Below are 24,520 nucleotides of genomic sequence, written 5' to 3'. Positions count from 1 at the left end.
CCCAATCAGAACCATAATGAGACTTTTTATAGCGAATAAGTAAGAGTAAATTTTAATTAGTTAAAAATTTAAAATATTTATCTATTAGACACATCAATTAAACTCATTATATATATATAATCCTCACATAGTACCATTTATTAGGAATCAGCATGGGTTGGGTTAGGTTGAATAAGATTTGTCTCTTCCCCGATCCTAAATTTTGGTAGGTGAACACATACTCGATCCTAGATGCGAAGCTAACCCGATCCCAATATCAATTGGGACAGCCTTTGAACCTAACTGTAGACCCGATTAAATATAACGCATATTTATTTTAGATAGAGTCTTCTACATATTTTACTTATTATTATGGATATGTAATTTTGACATATCAAATGATATATATATTCTTAATCATATATATATATATGATAAAAAATTAGAAAATTATTTATACTTTCGACTAAAGAGATGTCATTACACTATACACAATTGAATAGAGAACATATAAACATGATAAGTGAGTGATCATGAAATGGGTTAGGCCGGATTATGTTTGTCCCCTAACGGTCATAAAGTTTGTCTGGGTCAATTTTTGAATCCAACTCTTTATCAGATCAAGCTAAATCAGATAAGTAAATAGGGTCGAGTCCTCCTCACCGTACCCTTTATTCTCTCACAAATCTCGCAAGCCTCAACAAGTTTTCCACTATTGAAGATTTTAGTCTCAAATATTTCTTTATTGATTCTTTTCTGCTTCATATTATAAAAACATTGCCATTTTCAAGGACTTCAATATAGTTATGTGTGTTTTACTTGACCCGGTGACATTGCAAATGTATTTTACACAATCAGCATGTCATTCTTATTAATGCTATCAATGTTATTAAAACCGGTCGGTTATCAAATCGGTGAGGGTACTGGTTTAGTGGTTTAACCAGTGGTTCAGTAATTAAACCGCATGAGATTAAACTGGTTAAACCAGACATACATGTTTATATATATATGTGTGTAAACCTGTAACAAATATTATCTAATATGTAGATACTCAAATTTATAATTCATATTTATAGTCAAAGTAAGAATTCTCAAAAACAAACAACTTTAATAAATCCAAAGTCTAATTCTATGTGGTATGTACCTATGTGGGGTTCTTTAAAATTACAAGTATGAACCGGCCGGTTCAATCAAATTCCGGCCGGTTCACCGGTTTTGACACGGTTCACCGGTTTTTCTCCGGTTTACACTAGTTTTGATGCTTAGCCGGTACAACACTTGTTTCATGCCGGTTATGGGACCGGTTGGCTGATTCTCCGGTTGAACCGGCCGGTCCGAACCGGTTTTGATAACATTGAATGCTATAATCGGGATTGATACTTAAATGAAGAGTGTACTGAGAGTACTTGTTAATAAATTTAAAATAGAAAATGTGTATTATAAATAATAATTCAAGATTTAAAAATTAAAACATCATGTTTTCCAACGCACATTTTTTATATTTGGATTCTTATCAAGTAACGTAGAGCATTGTGTAAACAAAAATAATTACCCAGGTCTCAAGACTATAAATAAGGCATTGAAGCTACCACACCATGCACCAAAATCCCTTGTCATCACTACAAACCATAACCTAAGATCAGTTCCATTTCACTTCTTCCCAAAATAAATATGGCCGCCGAGAATGAGAACAACCCATTAACCTTGTCTGATGAACAAATCTTGGGGCAAATTTATTCAACCCATGTCCATAGTGATTCCAAGTTTGATGCTGGCACTCTTTTCACTCTAGTTGAAAATGTTATTACGTGTTCAACCTACATTGTTGACAATGTTGTGCAGGTTTAAAATTTTACCCACCTTAATCCGTCTTTTTTAATTATTACTTTCCTTAATTTGATTTTTTAAGTGTTTAATTATTGATGGTTTGTTGTTTCAGGGGACCCAGGGAAACATAGACCGTGCTTGTCATCCGATTCCCCAAGATAACTTCTCCTCACCATTGTGTACCCTGAAGCAAATTTCTTCAGAGGTCTTTAGTTAATAATCTTTATTATTTTTATAAGTTAAATCCTAGTAATCTCAAATAAGGGGAATATTTTTGTGATACCTCACCATTATTTGAAGACATTTTATTAATTTTGACATATATTTATTTTGAAAGAGATCATATAATAGTCCAATGGAAGACACCCTTCATGCGATAACAAAAAAAAAAGGTTAGGTTTTAGAAGGGATGAAAATTAATAAAAACACTTAAAGAATTATCTCATAAATATATCTCATGGTTCTGAAATCTTGTGAGCATTTTCCTCTCCTGTGCGGATAGATTGACAAATTTTGGTGTTAATTATAGAATGGACTATTGGTGGAATTCACTTCCTTCCTTCTTGTTTCATGATTTTCATATAAATTTGTTACTCCTCCCTATCTATAGGTTTAGGGACTTGTAATGGTTTTTGGCTTCTTTAATATATTTGTAGGTGTAGTTTCACCCTTGCTTTAAAATATATATATATATATATATATATATATATATTTATATCAATATTATCATTGTGCACTGTTATATTGCAATGAGATTAATGATTTGACGATGGCAGTTATCCTGCAAGCCTCCAGGAGAGGAAAATGCTCACAAGACCACACTAACAATCCTCAAAAAGCTATCAACTTATTCATGGGATGCAAAAGCAGTGCTTACTCTTGCAGCTTTTGCTATTGAATATGGTGAATTCTGGCTTCTTTCTCAGCAAGAGTCAACTGATCTTCGAGCCAAATCATTAGCCATAATCAAGCGAGTGCCTACTCTAACAAAACCCTCAGCTTTGCAAAAACACCGCAATTCAATTTTAGAGGTCAACAATTTAATCAAGATTATTTTGAAAGTGATTGAGCTCATCTTTGAGTTGGGAAAGTTAGCTTCAACTCATAACACAAAGGATGTGCCAGCTTTGATACCGGCCTTGGAACAAATCCCAGTTGATGTCTACTGGACTATAATCACTGTTGCAGCAATTGTTACTCAGATTGATTCCCTAACCCTTGATAAGTAAGAGAATGAAAATACTCAAAAATAACTAAGCTTTAAGTTGTAATTGTTAAAATAACCATATATATATAATTGCTTTATGATTTCAGGGACACGAGGCAAGAACTGGCTCCATTTGCTCATAAGATTAACATAATACTCAACAAATTAAGAAAGCAGATATCATTAACAATTCCACAGATAGGTAAATTAGTCGCAGATTAACATTATGTGTCACTTATTTTAATTGGATAACAAAATTTTAATTTATTTCATATTTTAGTTAAGTAAATTTAAATTTTCTTTTCATAATAAATCAAAATTAATTGCAAATGAAGTTACACCGTGGGAACAATATATATGATCCTACTTTTTACCATTTAAATAGCAATGAAACACATTGCTTTTTATGCCTGATGCTGAAGGATTTATTTTACTTCTCAGCGGAAGAAAAATATCTCAACACTCTGAGGAAATACTTTCAAACCCCAACTGAAATTTTTGTGACGCTTAAGTTTCTCATATTTGGGGAAAACGCTCCGAAGGTGCCTATCTATGATAGTGCTGCTAAAACACAGGTTAGCATCATATCTGAATGAATAGTGCTATACAAACAACCAAAATTTGTCAATCTCTCTTACAAAATATTATATTACTTCAATCTTTTTTTATATCTACATCATCTCCAGAAACCCATCTAAAAATCAAAGGACAGCTATACGTAATCTATTACAACAATTATTATCAATGATGCTCACATGCTAATTTTATATTATTTTTATAGTTTAACTGATATGTTGCAATACTATTATTTTTTTAAATTGTCACCCATCATCTTCCATTATACTTATGTGTATGATTTTTACTTTAATATCAATTATTTTAATGTATGAATGATCAAAGATACACAACATGTGTAAAATCTTTACTATGCGAGTTCAATTCATTTTAGATAAGAAGTGTTGACCTTGACTAGTTGATTTTGAATTTTAATGAAATATGTTTGTAAACAGGTTAGCATTCGTGTGGTGCGAAATAAGGAGATATTCTTGTTCTTTTCAACCCTGGACATCACCGAAAGTGATTTTGATCAACTCATACCAATTTATAATAAAATCAAAACAGGAGACCAATACAAGATTTTGTGGGTTCCCATTGTGGAAGAATGGAACGATGAACTGCGTATACAATTTGAGTCTCTGAAGTCTAAGATGCCCTGGTATGTGTTGCAGCACTTTGAACCCATAAGAGGCATTAGGTTCATAAAGGAAGAGTTGCAGTTCACAAACAAGCCTACCATTGTTGTGTTGAGTCCCCAAACAAAGATTCTTCATCTTAATGCATTCTATATGATTGAAATTTGGGGGTTGAGCGGCTTCCCATTCACTCAAACCATTCAAGAGTCATTAACCTTAGAATCAAGTTGGATTCATTCCCTGGTTACAGACATTAATCCACATATCCCCCAATGGGTAAGTATTTCATAAATCATATGCAACAACTACATACTACATATTATTACCATAACTTTATAAACAACAACAATTATGGTTAAGGATTTAAATTATGGTTCACAATGGCAACCACAATTGCGGTTAGACAAAAAGGGTTTTTGTCTCTATATTCATTGTGGTTATGCCGATCGCATTTTGCCTTAATTGTTCACATTTATGTGAGACATGTTATAAATGCAACAACAAATTAAAATATTATCACTGGTTTATTTCAAATGGCATTCATGTTAGTATTTTTAGTGACATATTGTGCAATAATTTTTTAGATAAAACAACTATAACTAAGATTTTTTTTCCTTGGAAAATAGTTCAAAGAGCAAAAGTACATATTCTTTTATGGAGGCAAGGACAATGAATGGATTCAACGATTCAATACATTTGCTAGTACCCTCGCAAGTGATTCCACTCTTAAGCAAGCGAATATTTCAATTGAGTTATTTTACGTTGAGACTGAAACTGTAGGTGGTAATCGCTTCTGGAAAGGAGTAGAGAGTTTGTTTATAACCAATGTAGACAAGACAACAAACAGTGTAACTCAAGAGGTGCAGAAATTGTTCTCCTACAAGAATGAGAGTGGATGGGCACTTCTTACACATGGCTCCACTGTGTTGCTCACTGGCCATGGAACCACGATGTTGAAGACAGTGTCAGAGTTTGATAATTGGAAAAAGCTTGTAATCAAAATTGGGTTCGAGATCTCCTTTAAAGAACACTATGAGAAGGTTATTCTTTCGACTCATATTTGCTCCCATATTGAAATTCCTAAGATTACCGGGAAGATCCCAGATTTCATTGAGTGCCCAGAGTGTCACCGCAAAATGGAAGTGTTTGTCAGCTATAAATGTTGCCACATTGAGGAGGAGAAGATTGCTACAAATGCTTAACATTAAGTTTCTAGCTTTTCATCAATCATATATGTACCATTTATTGAAGGCATTTATATTCTGGCAATTTCCTTCGAGCTCAATTTCGTATTAGTGTTTAAGTGAGATCACAAAGTGTGTTTTATTCACAATTATGTAATGTATGTAGCCATGTTGTACTCATTTATCAGATCAGTGTAAGGTCATGAGTGCAACTAGAATAAGGCTATTTGATGTAGCAAAAAAAATGAGGCTATTTGTTTGTGATATTAAGTATTATTATTATATAAATAAAGAGCAAATTAAATTTCCTTAAATCCTTATTTTGATACTTTCATTGTGACAAAGATGGCTTTTGTGTAATGTTATTAAATTAGGATAGTTCAATCATTCAGATAGAGTATTGAGTCACTAGTTGGACTAGTGAGTCAATAATTGAATTGATTGATTCAATTTACATTAAAAATTCTATAAATTTTATAATATTAACTAACATTATTTAATAACTCTATATTTTAAATCTAAACACATTATCATACCTAATTAAATAATCAACATATAATATTTTACGACTATAAAATATCACAAGTAATTTGAAAATGTGGTTAAACAACCTATGTCTTAGGCTTTAATTGCACAAAAGTGTATATAATTCTAAAATTTAATTAAGCAATGTTAGATATTTATGGAACGGAAAGCGCACCGTATCATCCAAGTAATAAAGTCTGGCAAAATATCGGGATATCGTCCTCAAGGAGCAGAATGGATTTACACTAATTCCTACAAGAATGAATTGAGTAAATATTTACAAGAATTGGTTTGTGAAATTTTGTAATTGGTTTTGGAAAATCTTAAATCGGACTAAAAAGATTAAAAATAAGTTGAGATCGAAATGTATCGTTCTTTCTCATTGACATTGATGGATTCAATTCTAAGTAACTTGTGAAGTTACTGATTCATATGCACATTTTCTTCAAATCATTCACATCAATTCCTTGAGTGTAAAATTCTTAAATAATCATCAAACAACAATTCCTTGGATATTTAACCGATTAAATAGCATTAAGTTTCATGTAAAAGCAATTCATTCATCATTGTCCATTCCTAGACCAATGATGTATGAAGGAAGATGATCCAGATTCGGTATCAAGTTTAACTTTCCAATTAAACTTGAACCCAAGAGCAAGAAATTAGTAGCAAAGAAATTCAAGCATTAAGAACGGGATAAACTTCCCAAAATCAAATAACAATTACAATAGATTCGAATCTAGGAGTACAAAGGTTAGAAGATTACATTTTGACACCCACAACGAGCACTATTCACTCATCCTCACCATTACAATGCCAGAATCTTGAGATTATACAAGGAAATACGAATTAGAATCGTTCCCATGACTTCTATCCTAATCTCCACTGTGTTTCTCTCAATTTTCTTCCAAGAATGCTTCAGAAAGTGCTTTGATGATTCTCCTTGTTGTCTGAAACTGTCTATATCAGGTTCCAACTGCTAGTCTCACTCTCAAGCTAGGGATTCTCGCTTGAGCGAGAGAAGATGCCATTCCCATGCCTGAACACCTCGCCTGAGCGAGCGAGAAACAAAAGCTAGAGGATTACTGACCCCCAATTGTCGCTTGGGCGACAGTCCTCGCTTGGGCGAGGGACAACAGTGTTTTCTAATGATTTTCTTTTGAATTGTGGCTTGGGCGATCATTCCCTTGCTTGGGCGAGGCTTGTACGTTCAGAAACTTCATTCTTCTCCTTTTTTATCATTTGTTCATCATTTCCTAACCTGCAAACAACATAATACAATTAAATTTCTAAAGAATATAAGATTAACTAAGTTATCGGGAATTGTACACAATTACAGCATAAATATGCACTAAGTGCCCAAAAAGTCATATACATTTCATTAATAATTTGACACTTAACAAGCAACAAAATTGTACATAATTTTAAAATTTAATTAAATATGGAAGTTTTATTATAACATAAATTAACAAATGGCAAATGTAACTACGAAAAAGTTAAAAGTTTTTTTCATCTCGAAACGATATTGTTTTGGTTGTTTTTTATAAAAAAAATTATTGACTTGGAAGGTCCAACTAGTCCGACCATCTGAGTCACTGTTTTTTGTGATTAAACCGACCGAGTCGAACTGAGTCAATTAGATTTTGATTTCAAACAAGTTAGATGAGAGACTTGAACATATCAGATGCTCGATTCACAGTTGAACTGACCAGACCGGTTGATCTGAGTCGATTTTTATAACTCTTCTAATGTGAATTAATATTGTGAACCATGAGCCAGACATCAAATTAGAATGGTCCCTATTAGGTTTAATCGCTTTGTACAGTTAAATAATATAATCGAACCAGGTAATTTCATACGTAATTAATAGTTTTTATCTATAAATATATAATTATGTATAAATAAAAAATTTTATAAATTAACAATTATGTATAATTATATTGAAGTAACATATATTCATCTTTTTATGGACCGAAGTAAAATAAAACATTAGAGTATTGTTCCATTTTTTTTTAAATTTTAAGTGAATAGTCTGGTTTACTTCTCAAGTTATTCCGATTAAACTAGGGTTAACATGGTTGGACCAAAATTTCTCCAGTTCAAAGCAGTTCAACCTCTCATTCAATTAAAATTGCAAACCAGAATCGTTTTCAAATTTGTCTATTGATCAAACCAGTCCAGTCCGGTTCTTGCAACCAAGTCCAAACCTTCCAGCAAAACAACATCAAAGATATTATAGTAATTTCTAGTTTAAAGGGAATTTCCCAAAAAATATCAGGGCACTATGGTAATTTAAATTTATTGAGCATTATTTAATTTCATTTAAAATTTTATTATTATATTATTAAATATAAAAATTGCTAGGTAGTCAATTAATAAAGAGAAGAAGATGTATTAAAATATTGTCTAATTAAAAAATCATCTCATTTTCATGAGCAACATGTGGCAATTAGCGACGGGTAAAAATTTATTTGTCATATACATTAGTGAAATAAAATCAACAAATTAGCATATGTAAAACTGTGGATAAAACCTAAACCAATTTGACATAGACATTAGTGAAGCAAAATAAACAAACTAATAGTGATGGATAAAATTGTGGCAAAATAAATTAAACTATGGTTAAGTTAATATTATCACATTTTAGAAAAGTATTATTGATTTTTTTATTCACGCATTTAACACACACTTTCATAGTAAGTGTTGTTTTTAGTAAACGAGTTGTGTTAATGCACCACCAACTATAATAAATAGGATAGAGTTTACAAAGAAGATTACAATGAAGCAAACCTATAGTTCGCTAAATTTAGCCTATTCCTATTGACCTCCTCATGAATGAAAATTGGAGCATGGTTCCACCAAGTGTAAACCATGAAAGAAATTCCATAATTGGCGAGCTTATCCGCACTAGAATTTCCCTCCATATATATATGAGAAATTACTAAGTCCATTGATGTTAACATTGCTTGACACAAACTCCATTTACTAGCTAGCTTCCACGTGACTCTAGCTTTTCGATTAAAAATATCCACGACCAACATTGAATCACATTCCAGCCAGATTTTTTGCCAACCTTTTTTGTGAGCAATCTTGATTCATAGAATAGCCACATTCTACTCAGCAAAGAGAGCATTTTCTAAACCATTATAGCAAGCAAAACATGCCATGACTATTCCATTTTGATCCCTAAAGATACCACCTCCACCAGAATGATCGGGGTTGCCTTTGGAAGCACCATCAGTGTTGAGCTTAATTCTCCCTGGTGAGGATGGTTTCCAAATGACTTCCAAGATTCTAGGACCCGCTTTGAAGTTGATTTTTATATGGAGGTCTCTAAGTAGGGAGAAGTCATGCATATTGTTGTAAGCATACTTAGTGGAGGTGTTACCAGACATAGAGATTGTTGATTTCAGTTTAGACAAGGCTGAGTGAAAAGTGAGAGGCTTGTCCTTGAACCTAGCCTGATTCCTGCAAAACCAGATGAAGTTTATAGTATGAATAATACTAGTTGTCAAAACCTGCCTCACCTGGTTGCTCCAATTTCTTTGAGTCGACTTTAGTAATGCTGTTATTGAGGTTGTGTCCATTTTAATTGAAAAGGTTTTGTTGAGCCAATTCTAGAGAAGAACTGCAAAAGGACAATGGAGGAACAAATGTGTAGAGGTCTCTTCTGTCTTCTTGCAAAGATCACAGATTGAAGGCAAAAAGCAACCCCTACTTTTCAGATTTTCATCAGTTGGCACTCTTTCTTGAATTAGCCTCCAAGTTGTGAATGATTTGGAGGGAGGAATACAGGAGGACCAGATATGCTTTCCCCAATTAGTCTGGCCTAATGTAGGATTCAAATGGTGATAAGTCTCTTTGAGTGTCAACACTCCATCATTAGCAGTTTTCCAAATGAGTTTGTCTTTCCCCGTATGAATGATTGTTTGATTGATTTTCCTAGCTATAATGGGGAATTTATCCTCCAAAATAGCAGGAAGGGCCCAATTAGAGTTGATAATGAAATTAGCAACCTTGGCAGTTAAATTAGAATGTATATCAAGTGCAATATGCATTGATACCACCAGGGTCTCACCAAGCCAGTTGTCTAACCAGAAGTTAGTATGCTAACCATCTCCAATGATCCAAACTGCTTTCATTTGCATTTTGTGCCAGTTTCTTTTTATGTCAGGCCAAGTAGAGGACTTAAGATATCTATCTGTTGGAGTAGTTGAACTACCAAACCTCTGTTTGTAGAACACAACCTATTCTTGTTCAGAGTGTAGCATCTCCCAAGTAAGCTTCAACAAAGCAGCATGGTTTAGCTTTTTTTATAGACTTCAAACCCAATCCTCCTTCAATTAGAGGGGTACAAACCTTCTTTCGAGCAACTATGATAAGCTTTTTTACAGAGGTATCACCAGACCAAACAAAACTTCTGATGCATTTGTCTAAGTAATTGAGAAGATAAGCACGCCAAGCATAAATGTAGAAACTATAAATCAGCATGCTTTGTATAACATATTTCACTAGTTCGACTCTCCCCAATATTGACAACAGGGCTCCTTTCCAATTGCTAATTTGTTTATAATTCTATCAGAAATTGTTTGTAAGTGATTTGTTCTAGGCTTTCCTAAGAACAGGGGAACTCCCAAGTACATAAATGACAGAGATCCATAGGAGAAGCCAAGAACCTCAACAATTGCTTCAATTCTCCTTGTTGTAATGTTAATGGATTGGAATTTGCTCTTTGCATTTTTGATTTGTTGACTAGATACTTGAGAGTACTTATGCAGAAGGAGCTGAAGTTTGAGGAGCTCTCTCTTGATTCCTTTGCAGAACACCAATATGTCATCTGCATAAAATACATGACTAGGGGTTTGGATCAACTTTGGACCAAAACTTGTGCTTAGCAAACCATCAGTGACCAGTTTAGCAATACCCCTACTAAGCACATCCTCAGCAATACAAAATAGAATATGGGATATGGGATCCCCTTGTCTAACACCTCTTTTGTAGGAGAAATAACCCACCATTTGGCCATTGACATTGATGGAAACTTCGGCAGATTGCAAGATTACTTTAATCCAATCTCTAAATTTCAAGCTAAAGCCAAAAGCCTCCAAGGTGAGAAGAAGAAAATCTCAGTCAATTGTGTCAAAAGCTTTTTTTATGTCAATCTTGATAGCCATGTTCCCCCCGAAGACCTTGTGATTAAGCAAATTGATAGCTTCAGAGGCAAGACATATACAATCTTGAATTTGCATATCCTTAATGAAACCTCTTTGCTGCTTGGAAATAATCCTTGGAGCAATTATAGCCAATCTGTCTGCCAGAACTTTGGTTATAATTTTGAATTGGAAGTTGGCCAATGCAATTGGTCTGAATTCTTCAATTGTATCAGCACTACAAGATTTTGGTATGAGAATCACAGAGTTAGAGTTCAAATTAGGGGGCAGACAGCCAAGGATGAAAAATTGTTGGACTACCTTATAAACATCCTCCCCAACAGTGGACCAGAAAGCCTGATAAAAGCATCCACTAAACCCATCAGGGCCAGGAGCCCCATCCCCATTCATGGAAAACATGGCAGATTTGATTTCTTCTTTAGAAGGATAAGCAACTAGCATGATATTCTCTGAATCAGATAGCATGTTAAGAATGAGAGACTGAACCAGATCATTTGAGGAAATTAAATTAGGAGCAGCAAATAAGTTTGTGAAGCATTGTAGAACATGACTTTCAATAGAAACCTGGTCAGTTAGGATGAAGTCCCCATTTTTAAGCAAAGATAGAGACTTAGAGACATGCCTAATTTTGGTGACTCTGTGAAATAAGGATGTGTTTCTATCACCATTGATTTGCCAATCAAGCCTAGATTTTTTTTTCTATAAATCCTCCTCCATGGATAAGGCTTCCATTAAAGAAGCTCGGGCAAGCCTTTCCTCCTCTAGGATCTCCTCAGTGGGACCTATAGCAGATATAGAATTTTGAATGGATTCCACTACAGCCATAGCAAACTTGACCCTTTGATGAACATTTCCAAAAACTTCAACATTCCAAACTTTTAATTCCTGCTTAAGGTATTTTAGTTTCTTAGAGAGAATGGATATAGGGCAACCAAATTCCTCTCTATTCCAATTGTCAGCCACAATTTTTTTGCAATCCAAATGATTGAGCCACATCTTTTGGAATCTGAATTGGGAGATTGACTCACTGCAGCTATTATTGGCACCCAAAAGAAGGGGGTGATGATCAGAGGAAAGTTGAGGCAGAGTGCAACAATGAACTTGGTACCATGTGTTTATCCAATCATTGTTGCAAAGACATCTATCAAGCCTCTTCTCTGTTAAGGAAGTTCCTCTTCTTCTATTAGACCAAGTATAGGATGCACCTCTTGTTTGCAGGTGGATTAATTAGTCTTATTCGTAAATTCTCTGAAGTCATTGGATGGACCTCTAGCAGGGGCTCTAACACCTCTACACTCCTCAGCCCCTAGCACGACATTAAAGTCCCTTATGCAGCACCAAGGACCAGGATTCATGCTCGTCAGGTGAACAATTTTGTCCCACATAAATCTTCTAAGCAGTTGATTTGTGCTAGCATACACAACACTTAGAAATACACTATGCCCATCCAAAGCTATTGAGAATGAGAAATGTTGATCCGAGGTAGATAAAACAGTGGGGGAATATCCAAACTACAAAAGCCCCATAGCAAAGGGAGCAATAACCCCTTATCATTAACTATGAACAACTTCAGATTCAATGTAGACCAAAACCTTTGATTAACCACTTCATACTTAATCATAGGCTCAGAGACAAAAATCAAATATGGCTTATTAGCAAGACACATGTTTTTTAAAACTAACCTGGTTTTATTGTTACCTAATCCCCTACAATTCCAATATAACACTTTTATTGATTGGAGATTAGGTGGCTGCCCCTTCGGGTGTTGTGAATCCGTTCAGATTTGTCCCTCTTTCTTCGTTGAGATTTTGAGATTACATTGGTGAATTCTTCCACCTCTTCTTCGACTTCCTCCTCATCCCATAGCCTGCCGAAAATTCTTATGTCATTTTCAACCCTGGGATTAGGCATTTCCTCCACTGGTTGAAAATCCAAATGATCTTCATTTTGCATCATCCTCACATTGGATTCTTCCACAATATTTTCCATCAATTCCTCCTCAGAGTGAGACACATTGCCCCTCTCTAAGTTTGTAGATATCGTAGGAGTTGTTGCCCTCCTTTCAGTGGAGAGACCCATTCTCTCAATACCCTGAAGATTGAGTTCTTCCCTATGGTCAATTTCTAGGTTGATCACTAGATCATTATCTGGAGTGACCTGAGTTGTCTTTTCCACTGTATGATGCTTCCTTTGTTGTTGGTTAGGGATCTTCTTCTTAATAGATTTCCTACAGATGGTAACCAAGTGCCCTATTGATTTGCAACCACTGTAGAATTCAAGCAATTTTTCATATTCTACATCCACAAAGAAGGCATATCTCTCACTTTTCACTAAAATTTGTTCCGGTAGATCTAACATGAGATCAATATCCACAAGAACTTTTGAAAAATTCCCAAAAGTTCTTTGGATGGTAGCTTCATCTAGGGATATTGGAGTGCATATCCCTCTGGCAATGGAGAATATGATTTTAGGGCTCCAATATTCTTGTGGCAGCCCTAAGATTCTCACCCAACATTGAGCATGAGACATTTTATGTAAGCTCGGGTTGAAGTCAGGACTCCATAGGTAAAGACGAAGGAATCCAGGTTTAAGATTCCAAGCACCAATGGTACAAACACTTCTCATATCATCTAAGGAAGCAAATGAGAAATCATAATAGCCCTTTCCAAGAGATACCATACTCTATTTTCCAATTTTGCTCCATAGAGAGTTGAGTTTTGCCTTGAGAGCTTCAAATTTTAGAAGGCTATCTCCTTTCGAAAGAATGAGTCTTCCATGGAGATGAGTTTTGCAACGATTCAGACCCTCTTGATACTCTTCTTCGGGTATCTTTATAGCAATCACATCCCCCTTAATGCACGGTTGTAGCAACTTTGAAACGCTTATGTCGCACGAGTTTTTTACAGCTTGTTCAAAATATTTCCTAGATGGAGAAACGAGACTGGGAGAATCGATTTCACTTAGGAAATTCCAAGGAATCATTGGTTCAGGCAACATCATGCCCACTATTGGTCAATCTTCCAATAAATTTGGACACAATAAATTTCCAACAAACTTGGACACAAACCCTAGCAGAGTTTCTCTCTCGTCCTCCAATGTAGTAAGTGTTGTTGATTTTATTGAATAATGAAAAAAATGGCACCAATTATGTATCACACCGTGTAGCAAGTGTTGTTGCTCTTGACACATTCCACAAGCATTTTCACTATAATAAAAGATCTTGTTAACCACGGTTAGAAGTTTGGCTAAAGCACTAAAAATACCATAGAAAAGTACATTAGCCACAATTTCTGCTACAATTACTCGAACATGAAAGGATGAAGAAAAAAGCAATGCAATATAATATACATGACGGGTAACAAAAGTTATGATATTTGGCTCAATCTATGATTTGAAGGGATAAAAAAGAATACATCAATCATAAAATTAATAGTGTTGCAATAAGATAAATACTTAGTTATATACTATAATGAGTTAGTCGATGTGTCTAATAAGATAAGTGCATAATGAGTTGTTACATCCATGACCTAATTATGTTAATCGTTAAAGAGATCTTTAAATTCGTTGCTTGGATTGTGCACATGCAAACAAATTCTTAGTTATATGAAGACATACTTATTCCAAAAATGGTGTATAACCTTCTAGTTTACTTCTCAGATTATTTTGGTTAAACCAGAGTTAACATGGTTGGACCAGAATTTCTCCAGTTCAAAGCAGTCCAACCCCTGATTCTATTAAAATTGCAAACTAGAGTTGTTTTCGAATCCGATCAAACTGGTCCAGTCCGGTTCTCACAACAATGAGTGAATATGAAGCTAACACTTCAAAACTATGTTTTGTGTATATGGAGGAATCCAAGTCGATTATACTCGATTTTTCCTAGTAAACGCGCGTTATATTATCATTTATTTTCTCATTCTCAAAGTTATTTTTATTTGTATGAATTATGTTAGATAATTTGTATTAAGTTTTTTCTATATATTTAGAGAGACAAACATTTTAGCTGATTGCTTTGCTAAATTTAGTTTAAGTCGAAATGACCTTTCAATTTCTTGTGACACGCCACCTACAAGAGTGCTCTGCATCCTTCAAACTGACATTTTCCTCATCTTTTAGTTTTTGTTTCTTTTCTTTTCCGATATACCAAAAAAGGTAACTTATGGACTATGTTCTACTATTTTAACTTAGTGTCTAGTATCATTGTAAAAATTTAATTTATTTTTAATGTATTTTATTTTATATTTAATGAGACTTAAGGAGATTTTTTTACTAAAGAAATAATTAATGATTATCAAATTTTTAAGCTTCTCCATCTTATTCTTGTTATAAAAATTGAGGTGTTACATAGTAGGAGCCATTTTTTTAATCACTCAAGAAATTAATGGTCAAGGAAACGAGTTAGTTGAATCATTTGGGCTTTGGTATAGATGGTGAGTTAGAGTCTCAACTTTTAAGTCTAAAACAATGAGGAATTATTCAATGTCTATGGTAATTGTTAGCCACAACCTAGCTGTTGATAGTAGCTAATTACCGATTACTTTTAGTCTCATGTAATAGCTCAAATTCTTGTCGCGACTTTCCCTTAGTTATATATCACACACTTTAACCATGTGTTTGATATGGGGGGGGGGGGAAGAAAAGTAAGCGTCCCATAAATTTTGGGTGCAAGGGATGAAATTTAAAAATGGGTTAAAAGCTCCCCCTCTAATTGTTACTTCTCCCCCAAGTGTGGGATTTGGAAGGCAGCAAAATTTTCTAGAACATTATAAAAAATTCCTCCATTTTCCAATGAAACAAGATTTTCTCTTCCCTATCTTCCTCTTTGACCATATAAAAACAATATATTTCTCTCCTCTCTAGCCCTCCATTAAGTTCCTTTACTATTGTTTGATCTCTGAATCGAATTTTAAGGCATCCAAGCTAACTTGTTGGACCAGACTACTACCGGGGAGCCTCCAACCACCGGGGAGTTCCATTTTTATATGGGTATGGGAAGAGTGAAGAGTCACAAGTGAGACACCACGTCTTGAACCAAAACCTTAAGGCATTAGTTTCATGGGTCTTTCCTTCTTATAACCTCTTTCACTCCTCCCCACATATCCAATGTGGGACTTCACACTTGAATAAACCCAACAATCTCCCCCTCAAGTATGGGTACCACAAACTTTCCGGTTCGCTCCCCCTTAAGTCCACCATGTCCCAGCCGAACCATCGACTTTGATACCAGTTTGTTGTAGCGGAAGACACATAGAGAAAATATAATAGAGAAAAATGACACCGAGAAATTAATGTGGTTCAGCAATTTGCCTACGTCCACGGTTGAAGAGCAACAATGATATTATCACTATGATAAAAGAGAATTACAAGTTCACTCAAGTGTTTCACTCACTTCCCAAAACCCAAGTACACCCAATATCACTCTCACTCACTTATATCTTAAACACTAAAATATTCCTCACAATATTAGAACAAGAGAAGAAGAGAGAATATGCACTAAGGCTAGAATATTGGTGTGTCTTACAATGGCTTGGAGCATTCCTATTTATAGCCAAAGCCTTGAGGATCCTATGGCCAAAAACAAAGATGCTTCACCACAACCTCTTCTTCTCATTGGCTACAAAAGAGGTTACACTATAGCCACTCATTTTACTTGGCCACAAGAATGTTTCATCATAGCCACTTCTTTTGCCACATCATTCTCTTTTTCTTTTAAGCCAATATTTAATAAATCTCCACATTGGCTAAAAGACTATCATAACTATTTTCATATTGCTCTTCTTCATGCCCACTAGAGATTCTGGACATCATTCAAGTCCAGAAAATGTCTGAACTTCGATATTGGATCTGGCTTTGTCATCATGTCAGCATGATTATTTGCACTGCGTATTTTCTCCACTTTAACAATTCCTTTCTCAATGATATCTCTGATAAAGTGTATCCGAACATCAATATGTTTAGTACTTTCATGATACATTGGATTTTTTGTGAGATGTATAGCACTTTGACTATCACAGTAGATGGTTGTTTCTTCTAGTTGTATACTCAACACTTCAATTAGACCTTTCTCCCAAATGGCTTCCTTTACAGCTTCTGTTACTGCGATGTACTCCGCTTCAGTTGTAGATAAAGCAACAATTGATTGTAGTGTTGCTTTCCAAATAATAATACAACCACACAGTGGTAAATAAATATCCAGTGAGTGATCTTCGCTTATCCAGATCTCCGGTATAATCTGAGTCAACATATCCGATGACCTTCCTTCCAACATCTTCGACTTTTCCATACAATAAGCCAATATCTGTGGTACCCTTTAGGTAGCGCATAATCCACTTCATAGCCTTCTAGTGAACTTTACCAGGACTTGCCATATACCTACTTATCACACTTACTGCTTGTGCAATATCTGGTCTAGTGCATACTATGGCATATATAAGACTGTCGACTGCACTAGCATAAGGTACACTTGACATCTCCTCATTTTCGCCCTCAGTTTGTGGACACAAGGCCATTGAAAGTGTGAAATGAGACGCCAATGGAGTAGTGATTGGTTTAGCATTTTGCATTCCAAATCGTTCCAAAACTTTCTCAATATACTTATTTTGTGATAGAAAGAGCGTCCCTTCTTTTCTATCTATCTGAATCTCCATTCCTAGAATTTTCCTTCCAGCTCCTAAGTCCTTCATTTCAAACTCTGAGCTCAATTGAGCTTTTAAGCTTTTTATTTCTGACATGTTCTTACATGCGATCAACATGTCATCAACATAAAGAAGGAGATAGATAAATGACTTATTTGCCAGCTTCTTGTAGTAGACACAACTATCATGCTCACTTCTACAATAGCCATTTTCGAGCATGAAGGTGTCAAACCGTCGATACCACTGTCTAGAAGATTGTTTTAAGCCATATAAGGATTTCTTCAGTAAGCAAACATGATCTTCCTTCCCTTGAACTTCAAATCCTTCAGGTTGTTTCATATAAATTTGTTCCTCCAACTCACCATGCAAGAATGCTGTTTTGACATCTAGTTGCTCAAGTTCCATATCAAATTGAGCTACAATGGCAAGTAGGATGCGAATAGAGCTATGTTTTACCACAGGGGAGAAAACTTCATTGAAATCAATTCCTTCTCTTTGTGTAAAACCTTTGGCCACTAATCGCGCTTTGAATCTTGCATCTTCAACTCCAGGAATTCCTTCCTTCTTCTTGAAGACCCATTTGCATCCAACAACCTTTTGAGACTTTGGTCGTTTCTCAAGAACCCAAGTATGATTCTTATGAAGAGACTCAATTTCCTCTCTCATGGCAGAAATCCATTTGGAAGCTTCTTTATTGTTGATAGCTTCTTCATATGATTGTGGCTCACAATTGAAGGTGTCAAACCGCCGATACCACTGTCTAGGAGATTGTTTTAAGCCATATAAGGATTTATTCAACAAGCAAACATGATCTTCCTTCCCTTGAATTTAAATCCTTCAGGTTGTTTCATATAGATTTGTTCCTCCAACTCACCATGCCAGAATGTTGTTTTGACATCTAGTTGCTCAAGTTCCATATCAAATTAAGCTACAATGGCAAGTAGGATGTGAATAGAGCTATGTTTTACCACAGGGGAGAAAATTTCATTGAAATCAATTCCTTCTCTTTGTGTAAAACCTTTGGCCATTAATCGCGCTTTGAATCTTGCATCTTCAACTCCAGGAATTCCTTCATTCTTCTTGAAGACCCATTTGCATTCAACAACCTTTTGAGACTTTGGTCGTTTCACAAGAACCCAAGTATGACTCTTATGAAGAGACTCAATTTCCTCTCTCGTGGCAGAAATCCATTTGGAAGCTTCTTTGTTGTTGATAGCTTCTTCTTATGACTGTGGCTCACAATTACTGATATCATCAGCAACATTTAGAGCGTAAGACACCAGATCAGCATAACCATATTTCTCATGAGGTTTTATATATCTCTTTTGCCTATCCCTAGCCAACTAATAAATGTTGCAATTGGGATACATCACTACTAGTAGATGCATCATAGACTTCTTCTTCTTGATCAAATGTATTTTCCTTTGTTGGCTCCACCTCAAACTCCATCTTCTCCGAGATACTAGGGTCTTTGTTTTCACTTGAAGACTCTTTATGAGGCTTTAGCATTTCAGCTTCATTAAAAGTAACATCCTTACTAATAATACATTTTCTTTTCTATGGTCACCACAACTTATATCCTTTTACACCATCAAGATATCCAAGAAAAATGCATTTTAATGCTCTTGCATCAAGTTTTCCTTCTTTGTTATGAGCATATGCGGGGCATGTTATGAGCATATGCAGGGCAACCAAATATCCTCAAATTATCATAATTTGCAGGAACACCCGACCACATCTCTTCTGGAGTTTTAAAGTCAATAGCCGTTGATGGACATCTGTTGATCAAGTAACAAGCTGTATTGACAGCTTCCGCCCAGAATTGTTTTGGCAATCCAGCATTTGACAACATACACATTGTCCTTTCAAGTAAGGTTATGTTCATTCGTTCTGTAAGTCCATTTTGTTGAGGAGTGTGCCTCACAGTATAATGTCTGACAATACCATGATCCTTGCAAAAGTTTCCGAATTCTCTGCTATAAAACTCTAGGACATTGTCAGTTCTCAGTCGCTTGATCTTCCTCCCGGTTTGCTTTTCGATCAAGGTTTTCCACTGTTTGAACTTGACAAATGCTTCACTTTTGTGTTTCAAAATGAAGATCCAAACCTTCCTTGAATAATCATCAATGAAAGTTAGCATATATCTGCTACCACCATGAGAAGGTACTTAGAAAGGACCCCACAAGTCAGAATGTACATAATCCAACGTACCTTTTGTTCGATGAACTGCATTGTTGAATTTTATTCGATATTGCTTTCCGAAAATGCAATGTTCACAAAAGCCTAGCTTCCTGACTTGTTGACCACAAAGTAATCATGGCTTGGCCAACTCGGCTAGACCTCTTTCACTAACATGACCCATTCTTAGATGCCATAATTTGGTGACATCAGAATCAGATGTTTAGGATACAGCAGTAACACCCGTGATTGTGTTTCCTTGTAACATGTATAGACTATTCTATTTCTTTCCTTTCATTACAACCATAGCACCTTTAGATATTCTTATAGCTCCACCTTCACCTTTGTAGCTATAACCTTTTGAATCTAGTGTTCCCAAGGAAATCAGATTTTTCTTCAATTCTGGAACATGCCTTACATCTGTCAACGTCCTTACGATTCCATCGAACATCTTGATTCTAATTGTGTCGATGCCAATGACCTTGCAGGGAGCATTATTTACCAAAAGGACCTTGCCCCCATCTAAGGGTTGGTAAGTTGAAAACCAATCCTTAATGGGACACATGTGATATGAGCATCCAGAATCAAGTACCCATTCATCTTTTGAATCGTGCTCTGAGACTATTAGTGCATCTGCACTATCATAGTCATTTGCTACAGTTGCATCTCCATATTCATAAATCTTTTCCTTGCCTTTGCGCTCTGGACAATTCTTTCTTATATGCCCTTCCTTGTGACAATGAAAGCATTTATACTTTCTAGGTTTCTCTTTAGATTTGGACCTAGATTTCCCTCTTTCACCAAATTGATTTCGCCTCTCTGTTCTTCTTCTAGCAAAAAGACTATCACCTGAGCCTTTAGATCTCGAATCACATACTCTTTTCTTCAGTTCTTTCGAGTGCAACGCCGCCTTTACTTCGTCTAAGGCCAGATCTTCTCGACCATACATCATGGTTTCCATGAAGTGCTCATAAGAACTTGGAAGGGAACATAGTAGAAGAATTGCTTGGTCTTCATCTTCAATTTTAACATCAATATTCTTTAGATCAAGAATAATTTTGTTAAATTCATCCAGATGATCTTTTATGGGTTTTCCTTCCTGCATTTGAAGGGTATATATTCTTTTCTTCAAATACAGCCTGTTGGTGAGTGACTTCGTCATATACAGGCTTTCCAGCTTCAACCATAATGAAGCAGTTGTAGTTTCATCTGACACTTCTCGTAAAACTTCATCTCTCAAGCATAACAAAATTGCACTATGTGCTTTTTCCAGGTTTTCATCCTTCTCGTCCTCGGTCAGACTCTGCGGTAATTTGTTTCTACCCAAGCCTTGATGAACTAGTAGAACTTTCATCTTCAATCGCCATAGGCTGAAATCATTTTCTCCATTAAATTCTCCAAATCAAATTTAGCACTCGCCATGATAACCGTATACCGGAACAATATCGTAGTCCGTGAACGAACACCAGGAAAGCTCCCAGAAAAGAAAGGCGGGTCTTAACATACACGCTTAAATACCAGGTCTTTTCTAAGACAGAACTTTCCTAGACATGCACTTTCACATTGTTACATGGGTATGGGAAGAGTGAAGAGTCACAAGTGAGACACCACGTCTTGAACCAAAACCTTAATGCATTAGTTTCATGGGTCTTCCCTTCTTATAAACTCTTTCACTCTTCCCCACATATCCAATGTGGGACTTCACACTTGAATAAACCCAACAACTATATTTTCTCTTTACCTTTGATTGGGTAATGAGTTACTAAACAAACTTGGTGAAGACACTAAGTAATAAAAACATAAAAGGAAAACACACTTCTTACAGAACCTTTCAATGTTTAATTGAATACTAGTAGTCTAAGGGAAAAGTTGAACTAAAGAGAAAAGAAGCTTAATTATAACGATTTAATTTTTATATTTAACCATATCTTTTTTATTAAAGAAAAAAAGAGGCATACCTTAATTGTAGATATTGTTTTTCTTCCAAACAAAAAAATAATATTACTAAACGGATAGATGGCAAGGAGAATAAGCGGTCCTTGAATTCATATAAGTATGGGAAAAGTCTAACAGAAGATGGTGATACAAGTGAAAGGGTATAACACCCATTCAATAAATAAATCCCTTAAGTCTTCTTGCTTTCATAAGACTCGATGAATTTAGACCAACTTCATCACTTTGTCCATGTAAAAGTTGTGTTTCTCAAACAAAATATAATTTCTTATATGTCAAATGTTCCATATAACTACGCACCACATAATAGTCGCATTTGCTTGGTCGGATAAAATATAGATTTACTTGCTCGGATAATAAATATAATTTTAAGATTTTATTGAAAATTGTATAATTTCGGTACATCAATGTGATATTTTATTTAAATGAAAATATTTTTTAAGAGTTAATATATATACTGACAGTGTAAAAATTTATACAGACAGTACATCATCTACTATTATTTTCCATTTGTTAAAGAGTCAATGTTAATTGTGAATAAATAATGTATTAACTATGTATAAAACTCTTGCACTGTCGAATATATATATATACACGATCTTTCTTTTTTTAAGTGCTGTTATTTGAGGGCTTCAAATGGTGTTATTTATGAGTTCAACTCCCTTTCCAGTACTGGAGAAACCAGTAATGGAATATGTGGTTGAGAATTTTTTAAAGAGTTTTTATTTATTTTTAATAGAAAATAATATGTAACCATAGTTGTTAAAAAAAATTGGTCACATGTCATCATCCTATCCAACACTGGACTCTCCAGTACTGGAGAGGATCCATTTTCGTTATTTATACTCTTTTTTCTTGATTTGATACCCATGATGATTTGGTGGTTGCTTTCCAACACTTCCAAGAGGGTGGGAAAAGTACACACTATAATACTCAAGTTAGCTTGGATTTAATGAAACTTGCTCTAATTATCTATAAAAAATTGCCAGTGAGAATTAGAAGAAAAAAAGACATGGGAAAACAAAACGAAGACTCAAAGATATGCCCTGGACAAATTATAAATAAATTCAAATAGTTTTAAAATCATGAAATTAATTAATGTTGTTGGAGAAAATAATTGTCATTATTTTGGCAACCATGAATAAAAATGTAAAAAAGAATATTTCTTATATTTAGTAATCGAATGATTTGGTCGCAAACAAATTGATGCTAAATTGGATCGTTCCTGGGGAATGTGTTATGTCGTTCTCACTTTTTTTTAACAAAATATTGCTTTTTTGCTGTTAAAAAAATAGAATGAAAGGGCAATAAAGGAATCTTATGTCAACCTCCACTAAGGTATAATTAAAAATGAGGCAATAAAGATAATGTAATGCTGCACAGAATTATACAAAAAGTGGAGGAGGATTACCAACAATACACAGCATATTATTATCTAGATATATCAAGACGTCAATATACCATATTAATAGAACAATCTAGAGATAGAATAATGTAGAACTCCTTCAATATAATATAAATAAGTGTGTATTATTTATATATTAATAATATAAAGATTTATAGACAATTAATTATTACCTACCATTTATTTGTATTATTTTTTTAAAGAGTTAATAATAATAAAATGTTAATAATAAATAATACAATAAAAATGTATAAACTTATAAATGTGAATTTTTTTTGTCTAGAAAACTATAGATGGTAGTGGAATGGCTGTGGATATAGACTATAAACTACTAGCCTTGCTCAAATACAATAGCTCCCACTGTGCAACTTTTTTTGAGAAATTGTATTAAACCAGGAATGATTATCCAATACAAGAGAAAAATCAAGGAGTAATCTTCTTATAAGCTAACTTAATATAAGATTTTGGATTAGTATACCAATTAGCATAAAACAAAGAAGAAGATGTTATATTTGAAGAAAACTATATCCAAAATCTAGTTTGGTTTAAATTCATTAGAAAAATATATCCAAAATCTAGTTTGGTTTAAATTCATGAGATAAATATAACTCACTTCTTTGTCTAAAAAAGTTTCATTCCTCATAATTCAGGTTGAACACATCATATCTATCCACAACATTCTCCAGAATTTTAACCCTTTATCACAACCAAAAAATTCATAAAGATCGAATAGCTCTATAATTGTTAAAGGAAGGTGAACTGGAGTTTAAACCCCAAGAGTTTAGTTTGGTGTAATATAATAAAGTTTTATTTTCTCATTTTATTAACTATTTTTTAAATACTGTTATATTTTTAGTGTAATATTTATGTGTTTTCAGTATAAAAGTTTATACATATTTAATATATTATCCATCATTAATTTGCATTACTTTTTTTAAATAGTCAACAATGATTAAACATAAACGGTAATAAAACAATAATAATATATAAAACTTATACATTATCACTACATACATTTTTTCTTTTATATTTTTATTTAGTTGAGTGTATAAACACTAGGTATGATTTAATTGGTAAATAAACTTTGTGAGTAAAATTTACCTGTACAACGTTGTGGCTCTACTTATCAGAAGCATTTGGATTTGGACAATGAAACGTAAATTTTACGGTTAATATATAATATATTCTTGCCGTGAATTTTTAATCATATAACACTAGCTGTTATTCAATTTTCTTTATCCTGTTGGTCCATTATTACATAAG

At 34.4% G+C, this 24,520-nt stretch overlaps 4 protein-coding genes across 4 annotated transcripts; 1 reads left to right on the top strand and 3 right to left on the bottom strand.

Moving 5' to 3' along the window:
• Positions 1,533–5,672, top strand: LOC109335317 (protein SIEVE ELEMENT OCCLUSION B-like). The gene is made up of 8 exons (XM_019571449.1): positions 1,533–1,821; positions 1,919–2,011; positions 2,583–3,031; positions 3,121–3,215; positions 3,455–3,588; positions 4,024–4,482; positions 4,833–5,436; positions 5,500–5,672. The coding sequence occupies exons 1-7, from the start codon at positions 1,651–1,653 to the stop codon at positions 5,406–5,408; spliced, it is 1,977 nt and encodes a 658-aa protein (XP_019426994.1). The 5' UTR covers positions 1,533–1,650; the 3' UTR covers positions 5,409–5,436; positions 5,500–5,672.
• On the bottom strand, positions 9,029–9,502 carry LOC109335460. Its single transcript, XM_019571595.1, has one exon. It carries the CDS (start codon positions 9,500–9,502, stop codon positions 9,029–9,031), a length of 474 nt encoding a protein of 157 aa, XP_019427140.1.
• On the bottom strand, positions 9,533–9,973 carry LOC109335459. The gene has a single exon (XM_019571594.1). The coding sequence runs from the start codon at positions 9,971–9,973 to the stop codon at positions 9,533–9,535; it is 441 nt and encodes a 146-aa protein (XP_019427139.1).
• On the bottom strand, positions 10,025–10,933 carry LOC109335458. The gene is made up of 3 exons (XM_019571593.1): positions 10,456–10,933; positions 10,275–10,348; positions 10,025–10,144 (listed from the first exon to the last, which is right to left on the bottom strand). Exons 1-3 carry the CDS (start codon positions 10,931–10,933, stop codon positions 10,025–10,027), a joined length of 672 nt encoding a protein of 223 aa, XP_019427138.1.

This window comes from Lupinus angustifolius, chromosome LG20, assembly GCF_001865875.1.
Source record: "Lupinus angustifolius cultivar Tanjil chromosome LG20, LupAngTanjil_v1.0, whole genome shotgun sequence".
Taxonomy (NCBI): domain Eukaryota; kingdom Viridiplantae; phylum Streptophyta; class Magnoliopsida; order Fabales; family Fabaceae; genus Lupinus; species Lupinus angustifolius.
The sequence above is the reverse complement of the archived record's forward strand: the minus strand, read 5'-3'. Positions and strand labels throughout refer to the sequence as shown.